The sequence below is a fragment of the Eptatretus burgeri genome, chromosome 9 (assembly GCF_056783735.1).
Source record: "Eptatretus burgeri isolate ZD-2024b chromosome 9, Ebu_testis_v1, whole genome shotgun sequence".
NCBI classification, from domain to species: Eukaryota; Metazoa; Chordata; class Myxini; order Myxiniformes; family Myxinidae; genus Eptatretus; species Eptatretus burgeri.
In genome coordinates this window covers 94,302,369-94,328,788 of record NC_140969.1, presented here as the reverse complement: position 1 = coordinate 94,328,788, position 26,420 = coordinate 94,302,369, and the positions used below count along the sequence as shown (strand labels likewise).

General features: G+C 43.8%; 1 protein-coding gene across 1 annotated transcript; it reads left to right on the top strand.

Moving 5' to 3' along the window:
* Positions 1-6,984: 6,984 nt before the first annotated feature.
* Positions 6,985-25,891, top strand: LOC147020652 (paired box protein Pax-1-like). Its single transcript, XM_085896186.1, has 3 exons — positions 6,985-7,094; positions 20,905-21,564; positions 25,615-25,891. Exons 1-3 carry the CDS (start codon positions 7,091-7,093, stop codon positions 25,749-25,751), a joined length of 801 nt encoding a protein of 266 aa, XP_085752312.1. The 5' UTR covers positions 6,985-7,090; the 3' UTR covers positions 25,752-25,891.
* The last annotated feature ends 529 nt before the right edge of the window (positions 25,892-26,420 follow it).

Here is a 26,420-nt window from a genome sequence, read left to right as displayed (position 1 = left end):
GGTTAAACAGGAAATATTTTAGGTTGTTGGAGGGTAGGTGCGAGGGGATATTTTCTTTTGAATTATCTGAGTTTGATTCACAGTGTAATCGGATTCGATTATAATCTGTCAGCTTTGTGCACCACAGTCATGGTAGTGCTTCATCATGAAACGGTCAGCTCATCATTCCATCTTTCGGAGAACAAATTAAATTGGCTGTCCTTCCGGCCCATTCTTGTCAAAAGTAAAGATTCCAGGATTTTAAAGGGTCAGCCATTGTGTGTTGGGACCCAGTTTAAATCTCATATTTCTGCTTCCTGGTTTGTCATTTTAGTTCTGCAATCTCTCTTTGGTGTGAGTTTATCTTTCGTTTGATACAGCAGGTGAGCTTTCCCTATCACACAAAGTTTGAGTTTCTCTCGTAAAGCCAAAAAAAGAACTTTCATGGTTATGTCGATCTTCACAAGACGCGTTTAATATAACTAGTACCACACGTCGAACTTTGTCATGGGCTGGAAATGAATACCTGGAAAATGCTTCTCAAAGTTTGGTCTGAACTCCATTTTTAGGTTATTTCTCCAAAATAAGCTCAAAGAATGTGTCCCTGTATCCAACCGGCCATCCATCCGTTAACATTTGACGAAAACATCTCACAAGTTACCCAACTGATGTGGACCAAATTTGGTACGATGTATCAGGGGTTGTGCTCCCCATCCGGATCTGCCCATTTAAACGAGGTAGAAGGGGAGATTTGCCCCAAATATTGGTATTGCATTAAAAAATCTTCACAGAAACCGACAACCGGATCCAGACCCAACTGGCCATGCGACATCGTGACCATGCCCTAACTTTTAGTTGTGCTCCCTATGGCCATGTCTCCCCTGGAAAAGGGACCACGGCCTTACTCCCCTAATCCCTCATATTCACTGAAACATTTAACTCACAAACTACATGACCAATATGGACCAAATTTGGTACAATATATCAGAACAATAAGGTCTCATGGGGTTGTGCTCCCCATCTGGATCTGCCCCTATAAAAGGCTGAAAGGGGGGGGGGGGGGCTTCACCTCAAATTTAGGTAATTTATTTTAAAATGTTTTCAGAAACCGATGGCCGGATGCAGACCAAACTCTTCATGAAACATAAGGCCCGTGCCGTTGATTTAACTTGTGCTCCCCATGACCGTATTTCTTCAGAAAAGGGGGCTGTGGCCCCTTCTCCTAAATCCCTCATTTGGAGGGGACTGGAGGTGCACACACACTCGCCTCTGAATTGCCTAGCATGGGTTGGAATCCTGACCAGTTATAAACTGTCATCCCAGTGTTTCACAAGCAGGGTGATTGATCGATGTGTGTCATCCCTCGGATGGACGTTAAACGCTGTCACATTTGCTTGCATTTGGACGTTAAAGATCCCATGGTGTCCTTTGCGAAGAGTTGGCGAGCTATTGCCTGCACCCTGAACAACTTCCTGTCATAACTACTACTGGCAATGCAATGGCAACCACACAGTATAATCCTTGCCAAGAAACTGCTTTGGCAGAGTATGGTACATCTGAATCAGAATGTATGTACATGTTTCGGTGATTATGACGAACCATGTTCTTTACAGAGCATCGGTGCTGCCGGAACAGTTTCTTGGCAAGGGTTTTATGTGTTGGTTTGTCATTGCATTCTCAGTTGTACTTAGGACAGGAATTTGCAAACCAGCATTCCCTAAACCAGTAGGGGGCACTGCATCACGCTCCCAGCAATGATGCAAACCAGCATACTGAGGACCATTTATAACTTAAATTTTTCAAGAACATTTTGAGAGAAAAATCTAATCTTATTTTCAATCACAAAACTGTTTGTTTAACATTTGTATTTGAAATGTAATAAACATTTCTCCCGTCCCTGCCCTTGTCCGCGTCCACAGATTTTCCAGAATGATCCTGGGGATCAGGGAGTGATGGACACAGTTTGTGATGTCCTCTTCGTCGTGACAGCCTTGTTATTGTTCATAGGAGTCATTGCATGGGAACCATCACGTTGGTTCAGGAAGAAGATTGTCATGAAGAAGCGCTGAATTCACTGGTGAGGAACACGAGTGACTTCTCATCACTATTGTAATACCTTCATCCACGGGGACAAGATAACTCAGAGATATGAAACGAATTTACATTGAATTCTTACAAATAATCAATTATAACAAAGGAATGTCTAGTCCAGTGACAGCAGGGGGTGCCACAACATGGAGTATACTCCTTGGAAGGTGACATCCAGTCACGGGTCACACCTGTCATGGAAACATGAAATATATTATTCTACGTTTCTTCAGAATCATCCCTTGGGTCATTGTCCTACATACATCCTCTGTGGGATGTGATTTTGGGGTATAAAAAAAATAAATGTTTAATTAGTCAATATTCTCTTATTTATTATTCTGGTTAGACCGTTAACCACTCACCACATTAACCACTCACCACATTAACCACTCACCACGAGGTTTGAAAATTTCAAAGGAAATCAGATTGGGTTTCCTTCTTCTTCTTCCATACTTTTAAGTCTTCACAAAGGCGTCTCCTTGTTTTTGTTCCTTTTACCCCGGTAAATAGGTATTTACCCCGATTTTAAGAACCAAGACCAAGTTTATGATTTGTGGTGAAGAAGAGAACAAAAGTGTTGAGTGGTGTCATGTGCTCTGTGTATGACAAAGGTAATGGGGGGGGGGGGAACTCGATTTTGTGGTGTGTTTGTGAAATGTAGTATCACAGTAAATGTTGTGGAGTGAAGGGTAGTTTGAGTCGGACATCGGTAGGTTTAAATACAAGGAATGTTTTAAAGGAACTACACAGGTTGATCACACGGAATGGAGGAGGACATAGGATTCGGAGTAGAAATGAAACGGTGAAAAATTTGTATTATTTTGGAGACTTGTTGGAGGTCAATGGATGAGCAGAAGTGCCTGTAAGGAGGAGGATAAAAGTATCTTGGAATACATGGAGAGAGTTAGGAGGTATCCCAACAAACAAGTATGTGCCAAAGGCAGTAAAGGCAAGCCATAGCGTATGTAGTGGGGTTACCTTCCTGGGACCCCATACCTATTTTGATGGTACCTTGGGACATTATCTTTAAAATGAGCTTCCACACACCTCGCAAAACAATGGAGAACGGCCAACAGGCGGCGTTTTCCAAAATGGCCACCATGAGACGATTGAGATTTCAGATTTAGATCGGTTTCAAGCCCGTGATGTGTCTTCTGGGGGGTTTTTGGGGTTCTAAATCACTCACAACCAGACTATTAATCATATTTCTTCTGCCTGCAAAACACTAAGCGCCATCGCAAATTGTCGTGAACGAGGACAAGGTCATCATGAAAATGCAAAGGCTCGGAAGACAAAAGACGAAAAAGCTGTTCAGGATATGAACTTGTGCATTGATGAGTGGAATTGACCCATTTGATCCTTCTAATAGCACTTTCCGGTCTCTTCAGTCTGGTAAAGTTTCTATGCCTGACCTGGCTCGTGATTTCAAAAACGCCAAATACGATGGTGAAAAGCTGGCGTCTGACTTCTACAAGGAACGGATTCTTTCGAATGAAAAGCCTTTGATGGAGCCTATCAAGAAGAACAGATGACTAAGCGTCCGAAAATCCCCGGCCTTCACCTTCCATGTCTTCGGACAGTAACGGCATGGCAGTGGTTAACAGAGCAATGGCAGGTTTAATCAGAGTTGTCCTGCATTCAAAATTGGACTTGGGAACTGTGATGGAGTTCCGTTTGACAGAGACGCCGTTGGTGATTTTTCAACCCGAACCGTACCATGTGAAAGGTTGTAAAATCAAATCTTCAACACGAGATGCCTTTTATAGATGTACAAAGCTATCCTCCACAACCTCAGCGAGCCATTATCGACATGGGTTATATCTGGTGTGCGGCAACACCCTCCAAAGGAGAGAGAGAGAGAGAGAGAGAGAGAGAGAGAGAGAGAGAGAGAGAGAGAGAGAGAGAGAGAGAGAGAGAGAGAGAGAGAGAGAGAGAGAGAGAGAGAGAGAGAGAGAGAGAGAGAGAGAGAGAGAGAGAGAGAGAGAGAGAGAGAGAGAGAGAGAGAGAGAGAGAGAGAGAGAGAGAGATAGATAGATAGATAGATAGATAGATAGATAGATAGATAGAGAGATAGATAGATAGATAGATATAGATATATATATATATATATATATATATATATATATATATATATATATATATATATATATATATATAGATAGATAGATCATATAAATTAACCAATTGGCAGTTGCTTTAAAAACATCCATAAGGGCAACAAACACGTGATTGCTTGTATGGTGCTCGGGTGCTGAGAGTTAAAAGTGGTTAAATATTGGCAACCAGAGAAGTGAGGAACGGGAGTTAGAGCCACAGGAGAAGTTTGAAGCATTGACGAAAAGAAAAGAGGAAGAGATAAATCAAAGACACGTTTATATCCACCAAAAGGAGGAAGAGCTCAAGAATAAAAAGAGAGCGCAATATGCTGAAATTAGAGGAAGAGACTTGCTGAAGAGAGGTAAAGCAACGGGAACAACGATAGCAATGTGAAGTGTTGTGGAGAGGAAAAAAAGTTAATTGTATTGGAAAGAGAACAAGAGATGAGAGAAAGAGAACACAATGTGCAGACAAACAGGCCATGGGGCGAGCAGCCAAAAGTCGCTCTATTTCTTGTTTTGTGACCACCATCCAACAACTACTTGAAAATTTGCATTTTGGTACAGATTAATATACTTTACAACCACACAGAAGTTGGCAGCGGTGAAAGTTGCACAATAATTAATAATTTTAATTTATAATTCCTTCATGGCGCCTTCTACAGTCCGTGTGGAGACATTCATGGTATTTGATGTGGGGAAATTTACTTTCACCCGTGTTTCTGAACGGGAAATGTCATCGTCCATCTTTATGAAACATTGTTTTTCACATTATACAGACTGAAGACATATTGGGTAAGGTTTCTAGTGAATCCTCCTCTGAAAAGTTGATTTGTTTAATTGTTTTCTCCATTGTTTGGGTATAGTTATTGATTCTAAATTGGTCTGTACATTGGCCTCCTTGTCCAACCTTAGCGCACGTACAGTTTTGCGCCTCAGCTCCCTGAACAGCTCAGCTCTGACATTCAGCCTGGCCCTGCGACTCTGGTCAATGGTATCCAGTGTCCATTAAGAGACAAAATTCTTCTTTGCCCATCGGTGAGTTCCAAGACATCCACCGGCAACATCAAGGACGGTGGTCTTGAAGGTACTCCACAACTCTTCAAGACCTCCCAAAGTACCCAGACCCCCAAAATCTCAACTCAGCTTGTTTGCAAACTCCTCAGCTACCCTCTCATCCTTGAGCTTGCCAACATCCAGTCTAGGTTGGGATGGTACCATTCTCCTGGATTTAAGGTGCAACTTAAGAGTTGCTACAACAAGCCGGTGGTCAGTATTGAGGAACAGAGCACTCCGGTTGCCCCTGCAGTTCTGGATCATCCTCCAGCGACTATCAACGAGCACATGGTCAATCTCGTTTGACACACCGCCAGCGATGGAATACCAAGTCCAGCGATGAGCTTGTCGGCGCTGAAACCATGAACCAGCCACCCGAAGTCCATGACTTCTTGCAAAATCAAGGAACTTAGTGCTATTATGGTTCATAGTTCCTGACCCATGGGGACCAACACGTCTCATAACCATCCCTATCAGTTCCAGTCGATGCATTGAAATCCCCCAAGACTAAAAGTGTATCTCATCTGGGGCACTGATCAACCACAGACTCGAGTGTGGCGTAGAATGCATCCTTCACGGTGAGATCACTCGCCTCAGTCGGAGCATAAACAGAGACCAGGGAAATGACACCTAAGGAGTGACGAGTCCTTAATCTCATAATACGCTCGTTGACCGGTGTTACCTCAATTATCATTGGGGTCAGCGAATTGGAAACAGCTACAGCAACTCCCTGAGTATGGTAAACATCAGAGTGACCAGACCAATAGTAGGTGTAACCACCCACCATGATCTCGTCGCAATCCGGTCGCTGAACCTCAGAGAGTGCTGTAATACCAATGTCCAAACTCTTGAGCTCAGATGATAACAGAGACAGGTGATCATCCTCTCTTCGGGATAGGACATTCCAGGCACCCACCCGAAGGGACCACCTCAGGTTAACCCAAGGAGACCACCGTCTGGTGGACGACACCTCAGCACCACTCCGACACACTCTCCCACAATCTGACCTAAGAATGCTACCCCGTGGTTTCCCTCCTATCATCAAAGATTGGGGCTCCCGAAGGCTTTGCCCCAATTCCGTCATCCGGTGAGCTGCCCTGCGAGGGGAAGCTGCGCAGGTGGTACTCTCATGGAGTGGGTTTTCAGATTATGTTGTCCTTCGAGCATGTTTTGCGGAATGAGGGGATTTACGGTGGCCGGAGTGCAAATCCTGCCACCAACCTCCTAAAAAAAAAAAGAAGCACAATCGACATCATCAAATGTCAAAAGTTCCCACAAACCACATCATCAAATACATAAAGCTTATATTTATTATGTCTGCACGTAGGATGCACCTCAGTATTTGCTTGCAGTGTGCATGCCTGCCTCACTCGTGGAACAATAAACCCAAAATTGCTATATTTTCCAAATGAAGTTGCTTGACCGTTGTTCTTTTGACTTGCGTATTTCCCACATTTAAATGTTGGTTACATCCTTGCTGTGCTCAATAAATAAATGCTCTGCGATCTTTGCAACTGGTTCACAACTAACTGCTGCGTTGGACCTGAGAATATCAGAAAGCCTGTCGACTTGTGACAGCAATATGTGTTGCTTCAAGTTGTGGCTATTGTGCGCCATTCCTTGCCCTTAACTCTTATGCTTCAGTTTCATGCATTTGACGTTCATCTTCACACCGCCATTGCTCATCCTCGTGTAACATCCTCGGTCTATCCTCTGTCTTAAACGATTTCTCCTGTATTTGCAGCTCAAACTTTGGACGCCTTGTTGGATGAAAGGTGACAGTAGAAGTGGCAGTATAACACGGTGAAAGTTCGACGGCTTTCTGGAGAGGATTCCAATTCTCGAGTGTCTTCCTCATCTACATAGGGTAAATGGGTGAGCCTTTACCAAGATTGCTTTTATTCATCAACAAGACATTTGTCCAATAATAAATGGTGGGGTCACAATATTTTTCTGATGCAATACCACAGAGGCAGTGCACTTTCCTTTTAGCTGTCAAGACTGGGTTAAATTCTTGAAATGAGTTTAAATGGTTGGATTTGTGTTATGGAGCTGGGGTGTTTGCATCACCCGTCGGATGGGATGTTATGCTAAGAACCATTTTATGCTGGCATTTCTGGTAGATATTAAAGATTCGCATGGTGTCTTTCAATGAAGAGTTGTTGTTATTGTTAACACCATGGTGAAAATTCAAAATTTCAGACCCTGGTTGGTGAGGACATTGGCATGACAATGCTCCTTTAGCCATAGAAATGTCAAACGTGCAGGCACCCCCACAATCTTCAAGGTCAGAGGAATGAAAAGATCAAGCATATTTTATCCTTTATTTTTCTTACCTTAATAATATTAAGTTTTTAAGGGTGGACAGTTAAAGAAAGCCTTTTCAGGAAGAAGCCGATAATAATTTGTCAGCACGAGTGAACTGTGGACAGGTTAAACAATGGATTTTGTGGGTCTGCATCTGCTGCCAGGTAAAACGATGGATTTTGTGGGTCCTCATCTGTGGCCAGGTGAAACGATTAATTTTATCATCTTAAAGCCGGTAGGGGTGCGTTTTCTGCCTTGGAAGGAAGGTGCAGCTGACATTTCAAGCGAGAGTCCTTCATTAGAGCCCTGCCTTGAAGTCACCTGTGCCTCGCTTCCCGCAGCAGTTAATCTACTCTTATCAGCTTTCAGTTGATAAAACCAATTATTATATGCACTTGTATGGGAGGAAAGAAACACGGAACAAACTGAGAAGGCTGTCCATAGAGGTCGTCACCACCATCATTGGCTGCATTGTGTCGGGTCATGAAGAGGCTGAATTGATAAGGTGTTGCAATTTGACTGTTCATTTTACTAAACAATATCTAATCTGTCCAAACATTTCTTATTTATGTGATTGCTACATATCCAGCAATTTTCTTTTATTTAAAACACTTTTACAAAGTCAAGGCTCATGGATGAGCCAGAGCACCAAACGGATTTGGATGCAACAGAACCAAAGGAACAGTAGAGGAGGGGGGAAATGCCAACAGCAGGGTTGAAGGACGATCAACAAACTTTTGGAGAGGATTGAGGGGAAGGGGAGGATGCATGTGTATGCCTGGTGTTGGCTTAATGATTAGGGTGGTGGGCTTGGGATCCTAGGATCCTGAGTTTAAATCCCACTTGGCTGTTGAATTAATACCAGGTGAGGTTGACTGTGCCAGCATGCCGGTATTCTGTCGAAGTGGCGACCCATCCAGGATTGTGTCCAATAGCCAAGGAGACTGCCCTGACAGCACCAACGCTCTGCACAGAGTATGGTCCCAATGGATGGATGGATGGAGGATGCATGGGGTGGACAAGATGGAAACAGAAGGAAACTCTCAGGATGGAAAAACTGGAAATTTGGAAGGAGATAGGGTTGATGGACTAAGGGGAAACTTCATCTTGACCATTCATTTCCGGTGTTGGCTTCCTTTCTTAGCCCCTCTACTATTTTACAATATTAGTCATTTTTTTCTCTTTTGTTGTTGACATCTCCAGCTCGGCCTGTGTTTTCTTTGGCGCAAAGTACATACCAACAATTCTTCGACCTATGCACAGTGCCAGGCCACCAAATGTATATATTGTCGTGTCCAGTGGGTCTGCCCCTACCTGGACGGATGGCCAAACAGTTCTCTTGGAGGCTTACCGTGGAAGGAAGGATTCTCAGAGATTATGGCGCGCGGGGGAAGGAAAGGCACACGGGTTGTACTCAAACCCACAACAGATACACGGATGCCAGCAACTTAAATAAATAATGATTTAATAAACAGAAAATCAACAATTATAATGGAAATATACCAAGACGTGAGGTAATCTCAATCTAATTTTGAGGCACCTCCACACAAACTAAAATACAAACAGGGGGACAGAATATATCAAAGAAAAATCCCTCCTTTATTTCGGCACTCCGCTTCGGGTCTAGAAGTGAGTTTCGGTATCTTGAAAGTCACCAAGCCGCTTCGTCACTGGATGGGAAAATGCGCCCAAAATGGCACGCAGCTGCTCTACGGGAGGTAACTTGGGCGACGATACTCAATGGTAAGGCTCAGAAACCGCCGTGCAGCTTCTTGCGTAGATCGTCCTCACCGATGCTGCTGCTTTGCAAAATGACGCCATCTCTTTCCCCCGATGGCTCGACACAAGGCTTTGGCACTGGTCCCACATGATTCGGCCCAACAGTAGATGGCCGGCGTCTTGCTCCTCCATGCAAGCCAATTCGCCTCAGCACGAACACAAGAATTGTGTGTCGAGGGGAAGCCAGCCGCAATGCCCTTCTCTTTCGACCGCCGATCCTGCCTCTCTCGCTTCTGTCCCGCTCCGAGCCTTTGTCTCAACTCCTTTCTTGTCCCCCACGCGAGACTCTGACTACCCTAATTCTCCTCCTGTAATGAGCAGTTTCCCCCGTTCTCTTGCTGAGACGTGCTCTTCTTCCTCTTAATAATGTCATGCCCATTGATCATCCACTCCGGGGGCGTGGCTTTCTTGCCTGCTTGGACGTGCAGTTCGGTTGTAGTCGTTTTAAGGACGTGATCCCCCTTTCTTGCAGGTCTTGCAATACAAAAACATAGGGAAATGGTCACGGGGGCAATTACATACTGGGGGAAATTGGCTCGTCACAGGAGGAGAGTTAGGTTCATCAGTCTCACGTGGGGGGAAAGTAACACTTAAGCTTACCATTTCCCTACTTAATTTACATTGAGATGTCTCCTCCACGTCCACGGACCAAGCAACTCTATACAATCCTAACTTTCCTTTGAAATTCCTCCATCTACCCCACTAACATAACAATATGTTATGCATCCACCGTTTGGCGATCTCCAACAAAGAAGTTTGAAGAAGCACATAGCGTGTGGTTTTGTTCGATCAGAACACCTGATGCTCCATTGCTGACGTTCCACCTGACCAGGTGTCCGCAGCATATACCGTATTGGGACACGTGGCTGCTGGTTTGCATCACTTCAGTTTCTGCTGTGCTCCTGGAGGTTAGTTTAAGAAATATGTAATCTTTTCAGAGTGCCGGTGATAACTCAACGACTTTTCGCAAAGGACACCATGCGATCATTAACATCTACAAACGAATGCAAACACATGGCACAACCAGTTTAACATCTATCCGAGGGACGGCACACATATGTGATGCCACCTTGCCATGCCTGCGAAACACTGGGATGACAGTTTATAGCTGGGTTGATATTGGAACCCAGGCTATAGACGGCTCACAGGCAAGTCCATGTTATTTGTAATGGTATTAGAGTAGATAATTCAAGTTAACTGTGCCTATTTTAACTCATTTAAGCCTTCACTGTATGTCAACAGTGTTTAGCTTCATTGAAAATGACATCATCCTGGAAGTTTTTGTTTACCAACTATTGGGAATCACGTTCAAGATTTGGGGTTTTGAGAAAAGGATAAATGAGTTGTGGCTGATTTTGGATCATTAAAGTCACCCATGCATTGGGGCGTAGTGGGTTAAACTTTTATCCGTCTCCATGAAGCATGTTACATAAATTTAGCTCGTAAACCTTTTCTTTTCCTTTCCCATGTACACAATGGAACTCGATATTTCTTTGAGTAAAATTGCGTAATTTGATATCGCTATAAAACGTCTCTAAACAGATCCAGAGCTCAAGGCACTCATACGATGTGGGAAGGGTCAACTTGGATAGATAACTCAACTCGACCCTTCTCCCATAGGCCGACAAGGACTTGGAAATCATATACATATACACAGTGCCTATGGAAAGTCTACACCCCCTTTCAAAATTTTCACCTTTTGTTGCCTTTTAAACTGGAATTAAATCAGACTTTTCCACCTTTATTTACACATGGTAACCCACAACTTCCAAGTGGAAAAAAAAAAATTCAACAAATTTCAGAAAAATTGATTAAAAATACAAAACTAGAATATCTTGGTTGGATAAGTGTTCACCCCCCCCCCCCCCGAGTTAATACTTGGGGGAAGCACGTTTGACAGCAATTTCAGCTGTGAGTCTGTTGGGAGAGGTCTCTACCAACTTTGCACACCTTGATTAGGTTAAAAAAAAAAAAAAAAAAAAAAAAAAATATATATATATATATATATATATATATATATATATATATATATATATATGAAGCCTTTTCTTTGATTTTTATATAATTCCATAGCCCTGGGCCGATTTCCCCAAAATTTACTCAAAAACATTTTCAGCTCACCTGAGTTTCAGTCCGGTGAGCTTATGTGATCGAGCAGTGTTCGTAGGTAAGTGAATGTGTCAGTCGGTCCATAAACACTTCAGTCATTATCGCTTGAACCAAACACACAATTTTGATGAAAGTTGGCCACGAGCTTCATATCTGATGCCTAACAAGGGTGTGTTAACCGCATCAAAATCTGCGCTCATTAAGGGGATCCAGGTGAGGTTGACTCTGCCTGTCAGATCTATGTCATCAACGGGGGGGGGGGGGATATTTTGACCCCAAAATAGGTATTTGCTCTCTTCTCTGAAACTACACACAAGAATTTGATGAAACTTAACCACAACCTTCACCACCCATGATGTACCAAAGTATATATATACTGCATCAAAATTGGTGCTGATTGAGGGGACTTACGGGTTGGGGGGGGGGTGGTTGACCCCCGAAATAGGTATTTGCTCTCTTCTCGTCCTATTTTTGAAACACGTACATGCTGAACGTCACAAAAAAAAATTTCAATACTTAATCACATCTATGTTAAAACAAAAAAATAACTCCGCTTTGACCGATCAATCGATTGATGGTGCTCGCCGGAGCTTGGCTTACACCTCGGCCCTTCCGCCTCCAGTTCGATCACCGGATCTTGATCGGTGACAACTTGTGGAATTATAAAGGGATGTAAAAGTCCAAATTGGATAGATTGCTCAACCCAAACCATTCTCCTATTTTCTGACTTGTAGGTTAATATGTTGTTTTTTTTCTCATTCTCTCTCTTCTCTCCTCTTTAACGATACATTAACTCCCTTGCTTATTTTGTCCAACCGTTGCCCCACCACCTCACTATCAGTTCACTCCATCACTTTGCTCTTCTCTGAGCCTCAATCTTGCTAACAAAAACATGAAAACTTTTGACTGGTCCTGAAAGAATTCCTCAGATAGTAATTGTCCAATTTGAGCTTGGAACACCTTCCATCAGGTTCTGTGGATCCATGTTTGGGAGGTTTCTGGAGGAAAAGTTTGACAAACACATGATCAGTCAAACTTCCTTTTTCCCCACACCAAACTATCAGTCTGTCTGTGCTGAGATGAAACGCAAGTCATCATTGACGGATAAGAGGGTGTTGCCGGTTGTCCATCCATCCCATGGGTTTGCTGCAGCCCGATGGAGACCTCCCGCAGAGAGCGGGTGTTACAGGGAGGGAACAGAATGTTTATAGCTTTGTACAAAAACTCATGGGCCATGCTGGAAGTGATTTTATTCATCATACTCAGCCGTGGCAAGCAGTGCTCCAAAAACTCATACCTCACCCACAGAGTCCTAGTGCGAGTCGGGTACCACAACCTGAGGTTCACCAGCATTCCCACTGTTCATCATGATTGGTGAGTTCGTACCGACGGCATGCCGAGTAGGGGAAAATTAGCCTTCAACAATGCAGCACACCCAGGGTGGTTGAGGAGGGTGGAGAGGAAGCTTCTCCGTTGTATACCCACAAACTACCGGAGCACATATACGAATCCATGATGTGAGTGGTTTGGAGTGGTATATCCGACTAAAGAGTTCCACTTGTACAATTTCTGCAGGGGTTGGTGTTTCATGAAGCAGGCGCTTCCTTGAAATGCTTCTGGACCAATACTCTGACCAAGTAAAGACTACTGAGTGTGTAGTTGACCAAGTTTGAGTAAACGGGATGCAGATGATTACCATCAATGTCTTTTAAGTAAATTTAATTAATTTACCTGTTCATGGATATTCAAATATGTTGTTAACTTTGATCAAGATATAAAGCTAATTCCGTATAGTGAACGACATGGAAATGCAACACCGGCATGGACGGCTGAACGGCCTGTTGCTTTGAACAATTACACTGTCAAAGGATTTATTTTTTAATAAGTTCGTTGTTTCTGTAATTAAGCTGAAAAAAACACAGGAAGGGATTCGACTCCTCTTAGTGGAGGTGATGTATAGCATGTAGACCCAGATCTCATGACAGAAAATTACACCCCATTTTCCTCGGAAGGTTTGACCCCTTAAAGTTCCTGAGGTTTGACCAAGTCATCCACAAAAAGTTTGTTAGCTGCCCCACAGCTGGTGGATCTGGACCCCAGACCCCTTGAAAAGCCCCTTCCAGGGGGTTGCATTTACCCCATCTAATACATGGACCCAAACTTTGTCAAAACAAAGTATTATGACAATCTGTTACAAAAAAGGAAAAACTGATCTCATTTCAAGGGGGGGGAGGAGGTTTGGTCAGATCTCCAAACAGATTATCCCCCCCCCCCTTTCATGGCGTTAATTTATCCTGTAAGCTCCATGGACTAAGCTGTCAAAACATAGAAGTGTGTGTGTGTGTGTGTGTGTGTGTGTGTGTGTGTGTGTGTGTGTGTGTGTGTGTGTGTGTGTGTGTGTGTGTGTGTGTGTGTGTGTGTGTGTGTGTGTGTGTGTGTGTGTGTGTGTGAGAGAGAGAGAGAGAGAGAGAGAGAGAGAGAGAGAGAGAGAGAGAGAGAGAGAGAGAGAGAGAGAGAGAGAGAGAGAGAGAGAGAGAGAGAGAGAGAGAGAGAGAGAGAGAGAGAGAGAGAGAGAGAGAGAGAGAGAGAGAGAGAGAGAGAGAGAGAGAGAGAGAGAGAGAGAGAGAGAGAGAGAGAGAGAGAGAGAGAGAGAGAGAGAGAGAGAGAGAGAGAGAGAGAGAGAGAGAGAGAGAGAGAGAGAGAGAGAGAGAGAGAGAGAGAGAGAGAGAGAGAGAGAGAGAGAGAGAGAGAGAGAGAGAGAGAGAGAGAGAGAGAGAGAGAGAGAGAGAGAGAGAGAGAGAGAGAGAGAGAGAGAGAGAGAGAGAGAGAGAGAGAGAGAGAGAGAGAGAGAGAGAGAGAGAGAGAGAGAGAGAGAGAGAGAGAGAGAGAGAGAGAGAGAGATATCCATAGATCCATAGATCCATAGATCCATAACCGGCACGAACCCGACACCTCTCATCCATGGATATTTCTCATACTCTTATATTCTCGTGAGTGAGTAGCGACCCGTCCAGGATTCTACCCAATAGCCAAGGAGACTGCTTTGGCAGCACCACCGCTCTGCATATAGAGTATGGTCCCAATGGCTGGATGGATGGATTTTGAAATTGCCACTCTTTCATCCAAAAAAACTCTAAATGTTGAAAATTACTGTATGCTAGAGACAATTTGAATTGCAGAAGTCATACTAGTAACTGCAGGTTAAAAGTGCCCGAGTGGCTGAATTGAGTCGGTGCAAACACACACAGCGTCTGTGTAAAAGGCCTCATTGAGCATTCACACATCATTTAAAAAGTTGCGTATTGGTTCACTTTATCAGTCTGTCTGTCTGCAGACGTCAGTTTATGATCGAGGAACAACTGATTTCAATTGAATGTTCTATTTTGAACATGAATTGGAAAACGAACCTGCAGTTTAGCTTACTTTGGATTTGATTTTGGCAAATTGTATGGAGTCTCGTCCTGATCACGCATGTGCAGAGAAGAGTGGTGTAAGCAGTAAGCTGATTGTTTTACTCTGCCTGTCGGTCTGGCAGTCAAACAAAATTGAAAATCATTCCAAAGAGGAAACTTACTCTTTTTAGGGATGTCATAGAGGACTTGAACACCAATCGCCTTATTGGCACTTTCAAAAACCTTCCTTTTTTCAATGCTTGGACAAAGTATTACGCCATTTTACCTCATCTCGACCAATCAAATTTTCTGCTTGCGCTCAGCGTTGGGGGAATATCGAGATTCAGGCAAAATGGCGGCTCGTAGGAAATATAGATTGTGCTCGGAAACGCAACAATCAAGAGTTTAAAAGACCCTTCCCATGTCTCTTTTCTCAAGACTGCGTGGGGCAAGGGGTTAAATTAACTCTCCAATTAAAAAGGAAATTTGATGCAGGAGGAGGCCATTTGGTCCATCATGCCTGCGCTACACCAACACCTGATTATATGGATCCTCAAGCTAACGACTTAACTATTACTTATTAAATCTCTTACAATGCCATTATTTTACAGTTGCTTTTTCATAACCCTTGATTATTCTTTTTTTTTGTAATATAAAGCTCTTTGAATATTTTGCTCAGAATGAAGAGTGCTACAGAATAAGTAAATTTGATCGATTATACATTGCTTGAACAACCACCACATCAAAATGACTGACTCTGTATGGATGCCTGAATAACATCCTAATGGATGAGCCTCCCGTTCCTCCCAAAGAGTTCCCCTTTAAAACCCGCTCTTGTTTCCGCCATGACACTATGACCCTCGCAGGCTCGTTAAACTGCACGTTAAACGTGACGGGGGATGAAAGCGCGTCTCGGGTGTCGCACACTCTGCTTGCAGTGGAGTCACGCACCTTTATGAACTTTCATGTTTGTAAAGGTTTTCCATTCAACCGAGCCAATGCGCAAAACGGTGTAGACAGTGTAGATGAGCCAATGCGCAAAACGCACCATGTGTGCAATTTTGCGCCTGTGACGTCATAAGGGTATTTTTATTTTTTGACGTGAGCGGTTTTACAATACCATTACATTCCTGCAAGTTACCTTGATTGATTTCCTGTAATCCCTTTCTCGTTTATTGTATTAGTGATACAATGGGGTTCACCTGTTTACGTACAAATGGTTGCTTATACTGGTATTTCAAATTCTCAAGCAATTATCGAGTTAATAGACCACCTTACCCCATGCTGTCTTGAGAAACAATAACATGGCTGGGGTCTCGGAGCGGAAAAATTGGATTGGTCATGATGACGTAAACTGGCGTAATATTTTTTTTCTAAATATTGCTCAATGGAATGGATTTGAAGGGGTCAACAATTGAATTTGTGTTTTACAGTGTGCAAGTATATAATTCAGTTGAAATAGGATGGGTATTTTAAAGGATGTAGAAAAATATTCTGGAAGTTTACCGCCATTAATGCAGCGTCTTTTATACCACCTGATTTAACACATTACATGAGTTACTCATGCCTGTTGTTTGTGTCCTTTGTGATGCCCTTAAAAACAGTAACTTTCCTATTTGGAATGATTTTTAGCTCACCTGGATTTTCATCAGGTTAGCTAATGCAATCGAGCAGTGTCCGTAGGAGAGTCGGTCAGTGTCAATCAGTCAGTCGGCCCGTAAACACTTCAGTCATTATCGCTTGAACCAAACACACAGTTTTGATAAAACTTGGCAACAAGCTTCAGATCTGATGCCTAATGAAGGTATATTTATGGCATTAAAATTTGTGCTCATTAAGGGTGTCTACAGGGGGGGGGGTTGACCACTCCCCCCCCCCCATTTTTTTTAGGTATTTGGCTCTCTTGTCCGAATCTACACCCACAATTTAGATGAAACTTGACTAACAACATTCATCACCCGTCATGGACCCAAGTATATCAACCGCATCAAAATCTGTGCTCATTAAAAAGTTGTATGTGAGGGGGGGGGGGTGAAGCCCCCAAAATAAGTGTTTGCTCTCTTCTCCGAAACGACACAATTCCGATGAATCTTGACCATGACCTTCATCACCTGTGGTGTACCAAATTTTGTTCACGACATTAAAAAAAAAAAAAATCAGGGTCACGACAAAAAAAAAAAAAAATCAGGCTCAAAAATAAATAAAACAGGAATGACTGTTGCTTCTGATCCAGGTGAGCTTTAGCACACGTGTTCCTATTTTTAATTTTGTTAGACTCTGACAGACAGGCAGAGTTTAAAAAAAAAAAAAAATATATATATATATATATATATATATATATATATATATATATATATATCTACATATATGTACATGTATACAAATCGCACCCTTGTCCGGAGGAAGCGGTTCAGTTTGGCATTTTTGGCATATGAAATAGGCAAAGCCAATAAATGAACGAAATCCATTAGAAGAACCCTTTAGAACAATTTGGAACACATTGGAATTACCCTTTTTGTTTTTTTTTTGTATACATTGTTGAGGCTCATATGAGAGCTCAACACACAACGCACAGCAAAGGTGGGGGGGGGGGGCATGAGACAATAGGGGCAGGAGAGGGAAGGACAAAACAGTGGGGAATGGAGACATTAGGAGATCTGTGTTTAAGGGAGAGGGATGGGGTGGGGAACATGGGGTATACAAGATGGACATTACAGGGACTTTCAGGAAGGAAAGCAGAGAATTTGAAGGAGGTGGGTTTGGGGTGGATTAACGGGGGTAGAAAAGATCGAGGTTTTGGATGGGGGAAGATAAGTGGTGCTGAACAACTGTTTTGAAGGCCTGGAGGGAAGAATGGAATTGAACAGAGTGTGGAAGTTTATTCCAAAGGTGGGAAAAAAGAGGAATGAAAGAGTGAAGGTGAGCAGTGATTCATGATTTTGGTAGTTTTGCCGGAAGGGGGTTGCTGGCGGACCTTCAACGCCCTGCTGATACATGGTGGGGACAAATCGCAGACAGAGCAGGAGGGGGGGCGAGGCTGGAGAGGAGACGGCAGAAAACAGAAAGACCACCGACCTGCCTGCTGTGAGAGTGAGAAGCCCAAAGACTCAGCCTCATCGCAGGAGATACCAATGATCCTCAATGCCTTGGTTTCCACAGCGTGAAGCCGAGAAAGGTGAGAGGCAGGAGCACCAGCTCGAGGGGAGAGCAGTACTCCATCAGGCTGTGGACGAAAGCTTTGTATGTGGTCAGGAGCTCTGGTGTGCCAAGGGAGGACTTTGCATGACGGAGGTTCTCAATCGACGACTGGCGTTGGAGGCTAGGTTAGAAATGTGGCTTTCCCAGGAAAGATCATGACACATAGTGAGACCCAGAAGCTTGAATGAAAGGACTTCTTACAGAAGATTCTTGAGAAAGTCGAGGGGGGGGGGGGTTCTAAACAGTCCTTTCGGAGAGGCATCGTGAGTGTGTGAGATTTTCAGGACTAGAAGTCATGTTCCACGTGTTGGATCAGTTTGTGATTTTACCCAGCTCTGCAGAGTGTGAATAAGCTACAGATTGCCGGTCTGAGGGATGACAGATAGTACGACAGAGGGTGGATTCATCAGCAAAGAGATAAAGAGTATTTTCCACAGAGTCGGAGAGATCATTGATGAAAACCAGAAAAAGAACAGGGCACAGAACACTATCTTGAGGAACTCCAGCCTGGACAGGAAGAGGGGATGAAAGAACTCCATTTAGGGCCACACGGTGACTGTGACAGGAGAGGAAGTTTGCGAGCCATGAGTGGAGATGGCCTTGGATACCATGGGAAGAGAGTTTGGTGAGTAGGGCAGGGTGCCAGACTGTGTCAAAAGCACGTGATATGTCCAGGGATACGGCTCGGATTTCCTGTCTGGCATTGAGGACCTCCATCCATTGATGGGAGAGCAGTAGCAGCATATCCAGGGTAGAGTGACCTGGTCTGAATCCAAATTGATGATCGGAAATCAAGCCATTGGAGAAGAGGAAGGATTTTAAAGGTTGTAGAAAAATTATCCTTCACAATTTTTAGCATTTTTTTTTTTTTTTTTTTTTAGGACGTTCGTCCCTGCGACTTTAGAATTATCCTTAATAATTACCCCTTAGAATCCATTAGAATTACCCTTTAGAACCCTCTAGAACTGTGTAATAACCCTTTAGAAGAACCCTTCGGAATTACCCTTGAGAATTACCCATTGGAATTACCCTTTAGAATTACCCATTGGAATTACCCTTTAGAATTACCCATTGGAATTACCCTTTAGAATTACCCTTTAGAATTACCCTTTAGAATTACCCTTGAGAATTACCCATTGGAATTACCCTTTAGAATTACCCATTGGAATTACCCTTTAGAATTACCCATTGGAATTACCCTTTAGAATTACCCATTGGAATTACCCTTTAGAATTACCCATTGGAATTACCCTTTAGAATTACCCATTGGAATTACCCTTTAGAATTACCCTTTAGAATTAAACACGAGTTAGAAAGGTTGTTCTTCTTTATTATTGATGAACGGATGGAGGGTAGAACAAACCCAAATACTAAAGTGCCTTCAGCACTTAAAAATTGTCTGACGTTTGTAGATGGGCAGACAGGCAGACAGACAGACAGACAGTTAAGTGAACCTTGAACATGTTGATTAACCCCGCTTTTTGCTTTGTGTGCTCGGAGTAATAATGAACAGTATATGGTTATCAACTGTGTCCTGTGAAGAGAGCGCACTTACCCTCACGCTGCTGAGTTGTCTAATCTGGGTTCGATTCCCGACTGAATATAAACTCTTTTGATTTGGTGCCCAGGGAACTGCTGCTTCACAGGCAGGGCATTGCGTAACACAGTGTGCTGTCACTCAGATGGACATTAAGCTGGGTATCCAGTCTGCTAGCATTAGCTGGTGGATGTTAAAGACCGCACGGTGTTTCTCAAGCAGTCGGTTACTTATCACAAACACCCTGAACAACTCAAAATTCCTGCACGTCACCTTCAGTCGAACGTCAGGCCTGGTGTGTGCACGTGCGTACGTGCGGAGCCAACAATACGAGTCGTTAGAAAGTTCTCGGAACATTTCCTCCACCGTACTCTATTTACAGAGCGTTGGTGCTGCTGAAGCAGTTTCTTGGTAAGTGTTATACTGGGTGGTTTGCCATTGCTTTCCCGGTGTACTTTGTCCGTGCTCTATCTTTTTAAATGCTGAGCGTCAAGCAAGGGAGCAGCATGTCCCATTTTTACCTCCATCAGCTCAGGTGGATGGAGGGTATGTTTTCACGCCTGTCTGTCTGTGATCAGGATATCTCAACAAGTTAAGGACGGATTCGGACGAAACTTGGTGGACAGGTTGGTTGTGCGAGGACAAATTGATTCGATTTTGGTAAATATCCGGATCCAGATCCAATAATTTTTTTAAGATTGCTGTTCCAAACTCAAGTATTGGAACAGCAGACTATACCAATAGCTTAATTCAGGTGTGTGTGTGTGTGTGTGTGTGTGTGTGTGTGTGTGTGTGTGTGTGTGTGTGTGTGTGTGTGTGTGTGTGTGTGTGTGTGTGTGTGTGTGTGTGTGTGTGTGTGTGTGTGTGTGTGTGTGTGAAAAACAAAGACCCACCCTCATCTCTCACCTGTGAATTGAGGGAATAACCAATTCGCTCTCACCTAATCAATTAAACCCAGGTGGCTAGGCTTACATAAATAAAGCTTCTTCGGCCAGAAGAGCATGGGAGGAGTCGTATGTAGATATATATTTTAAATATAGTGGACTTATAAAACAAAAGCTATAAACTGAGCTGCCAACGCATGCATGCATCATAACTTACCCCAAGACGTGCTCAAATTTCATGAGCTGTTCTTAAAATCTCCATTTTCCTGGCAAGTCATGTGATCTTAGCGCACATTTCGCAAATTACGACTTGACTAAGACTTATCATGTGACATTTTATGGCACCCCATGGACGCTATACTTGGCTTGACCCCAAAGACTTGACAATATTTTCACTCCTTATGCTGTTCCCCTAGGCACGTAAACTTTAAAGAACCCGCGAAGACGTGCTGCAGCAACTGGAGCCTCTCTTTCCACAGCAGAGTTCTTCATTGCGCTCCCACGCATGGGAGAGATGAACCAGCTGGGCGGCGTTTTCGTGAACGGCCGCCCGCTGCCTGGAGCTGTGAGGTTGCGCATCGTGGAGTTGGCAAGAGCGGGCGTTCGTCCGTGCGACATTAGTCGGAGGTTACGGGTCTCGCATGGCTGTGTCTCCAAAATCCTGGCGCGCTACCACGAGACAGGTTCTGTATTGCCCGGGGCCATCGGCGGCAGCAAGCCACGTGTGACTACTCCAAGAGTAGTGTGCGCCATCTCCGGCTACAGACGCTCTGAACCGGGCATCTTCGCATGGGAGATCCGAGAGCGTCTCTTGGCAGATGGAGTGTGCGAGCCCTGCAACCTTCCTTCTGTAAGTTCAATCAGTCGCATCCTGCGTAACAAGGTTGAAAGGATGAAGCACCCTGAAGTCGCCAGGAAATCCCCAATGGCAGCTGCTTTAGTCGAAGCATCACACAGCCTAATTCCTTTTGGTTCTGTGGTACGTTTCCAGCGCAATCATAATCGTCATCATATTCATCAAGGCCATCCTTATGAGCATTCCCAGCTCCGAAAGTCTTCCACACCTGCATTCCGGATTGTGTGGACCCCAGCACACGTGGTGGAAAACCTCCTTCGGCTCGATGGCCTGACCGAGACAGGTGAGCCCACCTGACTGCCTCATCCAAAGTACCATTTCATATAAATGTAAGCTTGTGGAGGGAATGTGAAGTGTACTGAATATGTGTGGATGCTTTGACTGGAAATTTCAGGCCAAGCAATGGCTGTACTTGAGAATGTGAATATAGGTTTTATTCCTTTATGAGGGTCTCAGCTTATGGAGGAGCTAAACGACACAGGCCACATGCTTACAAACTACCAAAGGATATTGGGGAAGGTGGAGTAGAGGGTGGATATACACGAGGAGGAAAGGAAGACTAATGCATAAATGAGTAAACATGGCCCAGAGAGGAGCAGAATAGGAAAGAATCGGTGCGTGTTGAAGAGATGCGGGTGTGCATGTGTGAGCATTGAGGTAATGATGGGTCGCACATGTGAAATACTGGAGTGAGGAGGATGAGACGATGGACACAAGGAGATGATTCTATACTTTGGAGACTAAGAGGCCGAATTAATGCAGGTGAGCAACCAGCCTGGACTGGGGGAGGGTGAACATGTGAGGGTTTCGTAAGAAACACGTGTGACTTGGACTGGAAAGTAGAGGGAGGTTGGAAAGGGCAGGAGGAGCAAGGCCATATGTAAGCTTGTAAAAAATAGCACACCAACTTACTGCCAGTGGGAGACTACCGGTCTCTAAGTATTCACCTTCCTGTATTGGGATTCCAATGGTTTCCAAATACCTTGTTTTTGACTGCCTCAAGAGGAGCAAGGAGGGAATCTGGAGCAGTCGGCCCCAAGTAGGTCTTGTATCAGGAAAAGTACATTAACACTCGTGAGCCACGTTCTGTTTCCACTCAGAGAGGAAATTAGACACCACTTGAGTAACATATCAAACTTAGAATATCTCGGTCAGATGCCAAACTTGTTGTAAGAGATTAGCTAGTTATATTAGACAAGAGAGAGTGGATGAGGTCAGCCACAATGATGGATGCCATTGCCTTGCTTACGGTGTGTAGTTTATTTGGTCAGTTTTGGAACCTTTTCTATGGATGGGAGTGTTGCTTGCAATTTTCCCAAACGGAGGAAGTTGCCCATCCAAGAAGGACCTGTGAAAAAGAGAGGAGATAAGAGAGTATGGTTGGACTAAAGTAGAGTTCCTGAGGATTAGAGCACGATGCTGTCGAGTCCAGTTGTAGAAGAGATTGGGGGAGAAGTCCATAATGCAGTAGGGAACATTGTGAAATGGAAGAAAGGGTGGGGACAGGAATGGATGGATTTTGGACCTCAGCCTTTGAAGTGAATGCAGAGTTCAATGAGAACGGCACTCGGTCGAGCGCACACCTCTGCAAGGATGAACAATTTACATTTTGTATCCCACTTGTTTCATATGCAGCCGGTGGCTGCTGGTTGCATCATTTCTGGAAGCGCGTCTATGCCGCTTATGCAGTGCCCCTATTACCAGTTAGCTGGTACTCATTTTGGTGACCTCAGAAGGATGACAGGTTGAGTCAACCCACCTTGTGTTATTTCAACGGAATGGCAGGGGCTCAAACTCAAGACCCTAAGATCTTAAGCCAGCCACCTTAACTGTTAAGCCAACAACTGCCTTGTTCAGTATCCCAATGATAGGCTGGATCTGGATCTGGATCCAGACCTGAATCGGAAGCGAATCGGGTCACCTAACCAACTCATCCACTTGCTTTTGTCACAAGTCGTGTACAACTTTTTGAAATATCATGCTAAATATATCGGGGTTTTTTGCACCATCTATCAATGGTGAAGAATCACTTACAAGATTATCATATCTGGATCCAGATCTTCACCAAAATCGAATTATGTTGTCCTTGTCACATACCTAACCTCGCAACCAGATTTCGTCCGAATCCATCCAGAGAAAACAAAACGGACAGCGGTGAAAACATAACCCCCTTCCACCTTCGGTGGCGGAGGTAATAACTTTTCTTTTTTCCCAAAACAGTATCCTTTCTCCATTCTTTCAGGGGGGAATGAATGGAATGAGAATATGTACTCGAGACAGCCTTGACCAGCTCCCACCAGGCTTTGGAGTAGGTTGAGAGGCTGGAGAATTTGGATCATAGGAGAGCCAGATGTTGGACCTTGGCTAATTGTTGGACAGACACACAATGATTCTGAACTGTGCAAAGAGACAGCAGTTTGCCATCAGTCGCATTTGCCTTCCAGAAGGAGAATGCAAGTTTGTTTTCTTGCGATGACTTCACCACGAGTGTTCGTATACTCGGGTCGAGATGATGAAGAGAAAATGTGAATGTGAAATGGAATCAACTTGTGAAGAAGAGAATTAGTTAATTTGCAGAAGAAATTCCTTGTGCAGTCCATTTTAGAAGCTGAAATGATTTTGGACTAATCTTGATTGGAGAGAGTGGATGTTAGGCCAGACTAATCGGCCTTACCAAGTTTCTGTAAACGTTTGCCCTTTTGGGGGTTCTCTAATAACTGCCGAAGAGACGGTCACTTTACTAACACGGGGTCAGAAGAGCCGATAGGATCTGATGAGTAGGACAGGCTTGAATAAATTTTGACATGACATGAATGGTTGCCATTTGGGGGACGCGCATGTTGGTAAAGAAACAGATTGAGTAAGTCCGGTCATTTCAGAGAATGAAAGTCCTGACATAGGTGAACCAACAACAAAGCAGCTGGCATGGTGGCAATTCAAGTTTCAACAGATAAAGAAGGGCTAACAGGGGGTGAGAGGAGAGCAGAGTATCAATGCTTGCAGAGAGAGCCTCCTACGCAAATCAAGTCGGCGGCGTCGGGGAGGTTGGGGAGGGTGATGTTAGACCCCCGAAAGAAACAATATGTTGTTACGAAGAAGTATTGAATTGGGGACAATGCGTGAGAGGCAGGGGTTGTGGGATATTGACGAACAAACACACATAGCAACACCACCACTAGTGTGGAAATCTAGCCTGTCAGAGTGCGAGGCAATAACCAGGAATAGACAAAGGAGAAGGAAATGGTATCCTGTGAAAGAAGTATTTCTGAGACATACAATATCTGAATATCTGCATTCGCTGCTACAGCTTGTGTGAACAGACCTATGGTTTGCACATTTAGGTGCGGACAAGTGTTCAGACTGTTCCGAACACTTGTCCACACTTGAATGAAAATGTCCAATGAGGGTTTTTGTCTACTTGGAATAATAATCGGACATTTACAATGGACTACAGCCAGTCAAAGGTTTGCACAGCATGAGGACCGGAGGGTAGTTTCACCTGGTGACTCCAAAAAAGTGTGACTCGGGTAAAAGTTTAACAATTTTAATATTATCCAATCAAATTTAACAAAATTTGTGGATCATATTACTGACTCGTTGTCAAGATATCACTGAAGATTTCAGTTATCTACAAATAAATTTGACAATTTCACAATTAAATTACTGACGATGTCGATGTTTGATGGTATGTTCCAAAAGGGCACCATTTCGCTCAATGCAGAGGGCCACCCGTCGAGCAAAGTTTTTGATCACTTGTATGCACTGTTATCAGAATCCTCCTCAAGCTTTCTTTGCTGATGTTGAGCTCTTGACAACGGCGGTGCCAAAGAGATTTCTTGGGACTGTGGGTGATTGAGTCAGCAATGGCAGCGATGTTCTCGGGTGACCTTCCTGATTTTGGAAGGCCAGCGTGGCCTCCTGTTTGGTGAATTCATATTCAAGACTGTGCGCCATGCTGTCCAAAATTTTTTTTTCACAAACCTTTGCATTTGAGACTTCCTGGGTGCTTTCCTTGTTGCAAAAATCTGTGCAGAACAGGCACGTTGTCTGTCAAAACGAATTTGTCCGCAGACAGGTTTCTCCAGAAAATGACTTTTCTTCAGGTGTCCACGACATGGCGTGTAAATGTCTCGGATTCAAGAAACTTATCAGATACACTCTCCCTTGACTCATTTCAGACTTGAAAAATGAACGAGATTTAAGAAAAACTGCAAGGGTTATTTACCTTTTCCCGGGGCTCACTTTTCTGGGGTCACCCTGTAAATTGGTAATCAATGTTTTGTTTATAAAAGTGCAAATATTAATGTATTTCACCAAATCATGCACCCAGCAGGCTTGCTGAACATCACGGAGATGACACGGTATGCTGGCTGGCCCATGGTCTCACATCCACTGATTCCCATAGCTTCTTTGGAAGGTTATGTGAATCACATGTCTCCCTCTCCTGGAAAGGTGACTGTCCATGTATAAAGCCACGGTTACCAGACTTGTGATTTTGTGATTCTGTATTGGTTATGAGACGGTTGGTTAAGAGCACACATTCATATGAAAGCATTGCGATTGAACCAATGGTCTGCTGTTTCAAAACCCAATAAACCTTGGAAACTTTCGGACAAGACTCCTAACTGTGGCCTTCAGATCACTAATCAAAGGCACCTGTAGTCGGGTGGTAACTAATAAATATTGCCAATCCATCTAAAGACTCAAAATTGGAAAATTATTCAGGCAGTGAGGACCCGTAAGGTTTTGGGACGTTCTCAACCACAGCCAAGTTTCTTGTCAAATAAGCAACCATGAGTTATGGTGAAGACCTAAAGTGACCTTCCTCAGAGACCCATCAAGTTATAGCTTTGGAAGCCAGAAACTTAAACGGATGCTTCCCACCCAAGGGTCAACAGACACCATGTTTACCTCTCATCGATCAGCTACAACTGTTGTTGAAAATACGATAGATATGTAAAAAAGGAAAGAAGTCTTTTTTTGCAACAGATGATTTACTTTATTTCTTGTGTACAGACGTTGCATCCCACAACCAGGACCCGCAGCTCTTCTGCACCATGTGTGCAGCCCTGGCCTGGCGGCCTTTCTGTAAACGAACCTTTCTGCCAACTTGACCCTCTCCGTTTGCGGCCTTCAGTA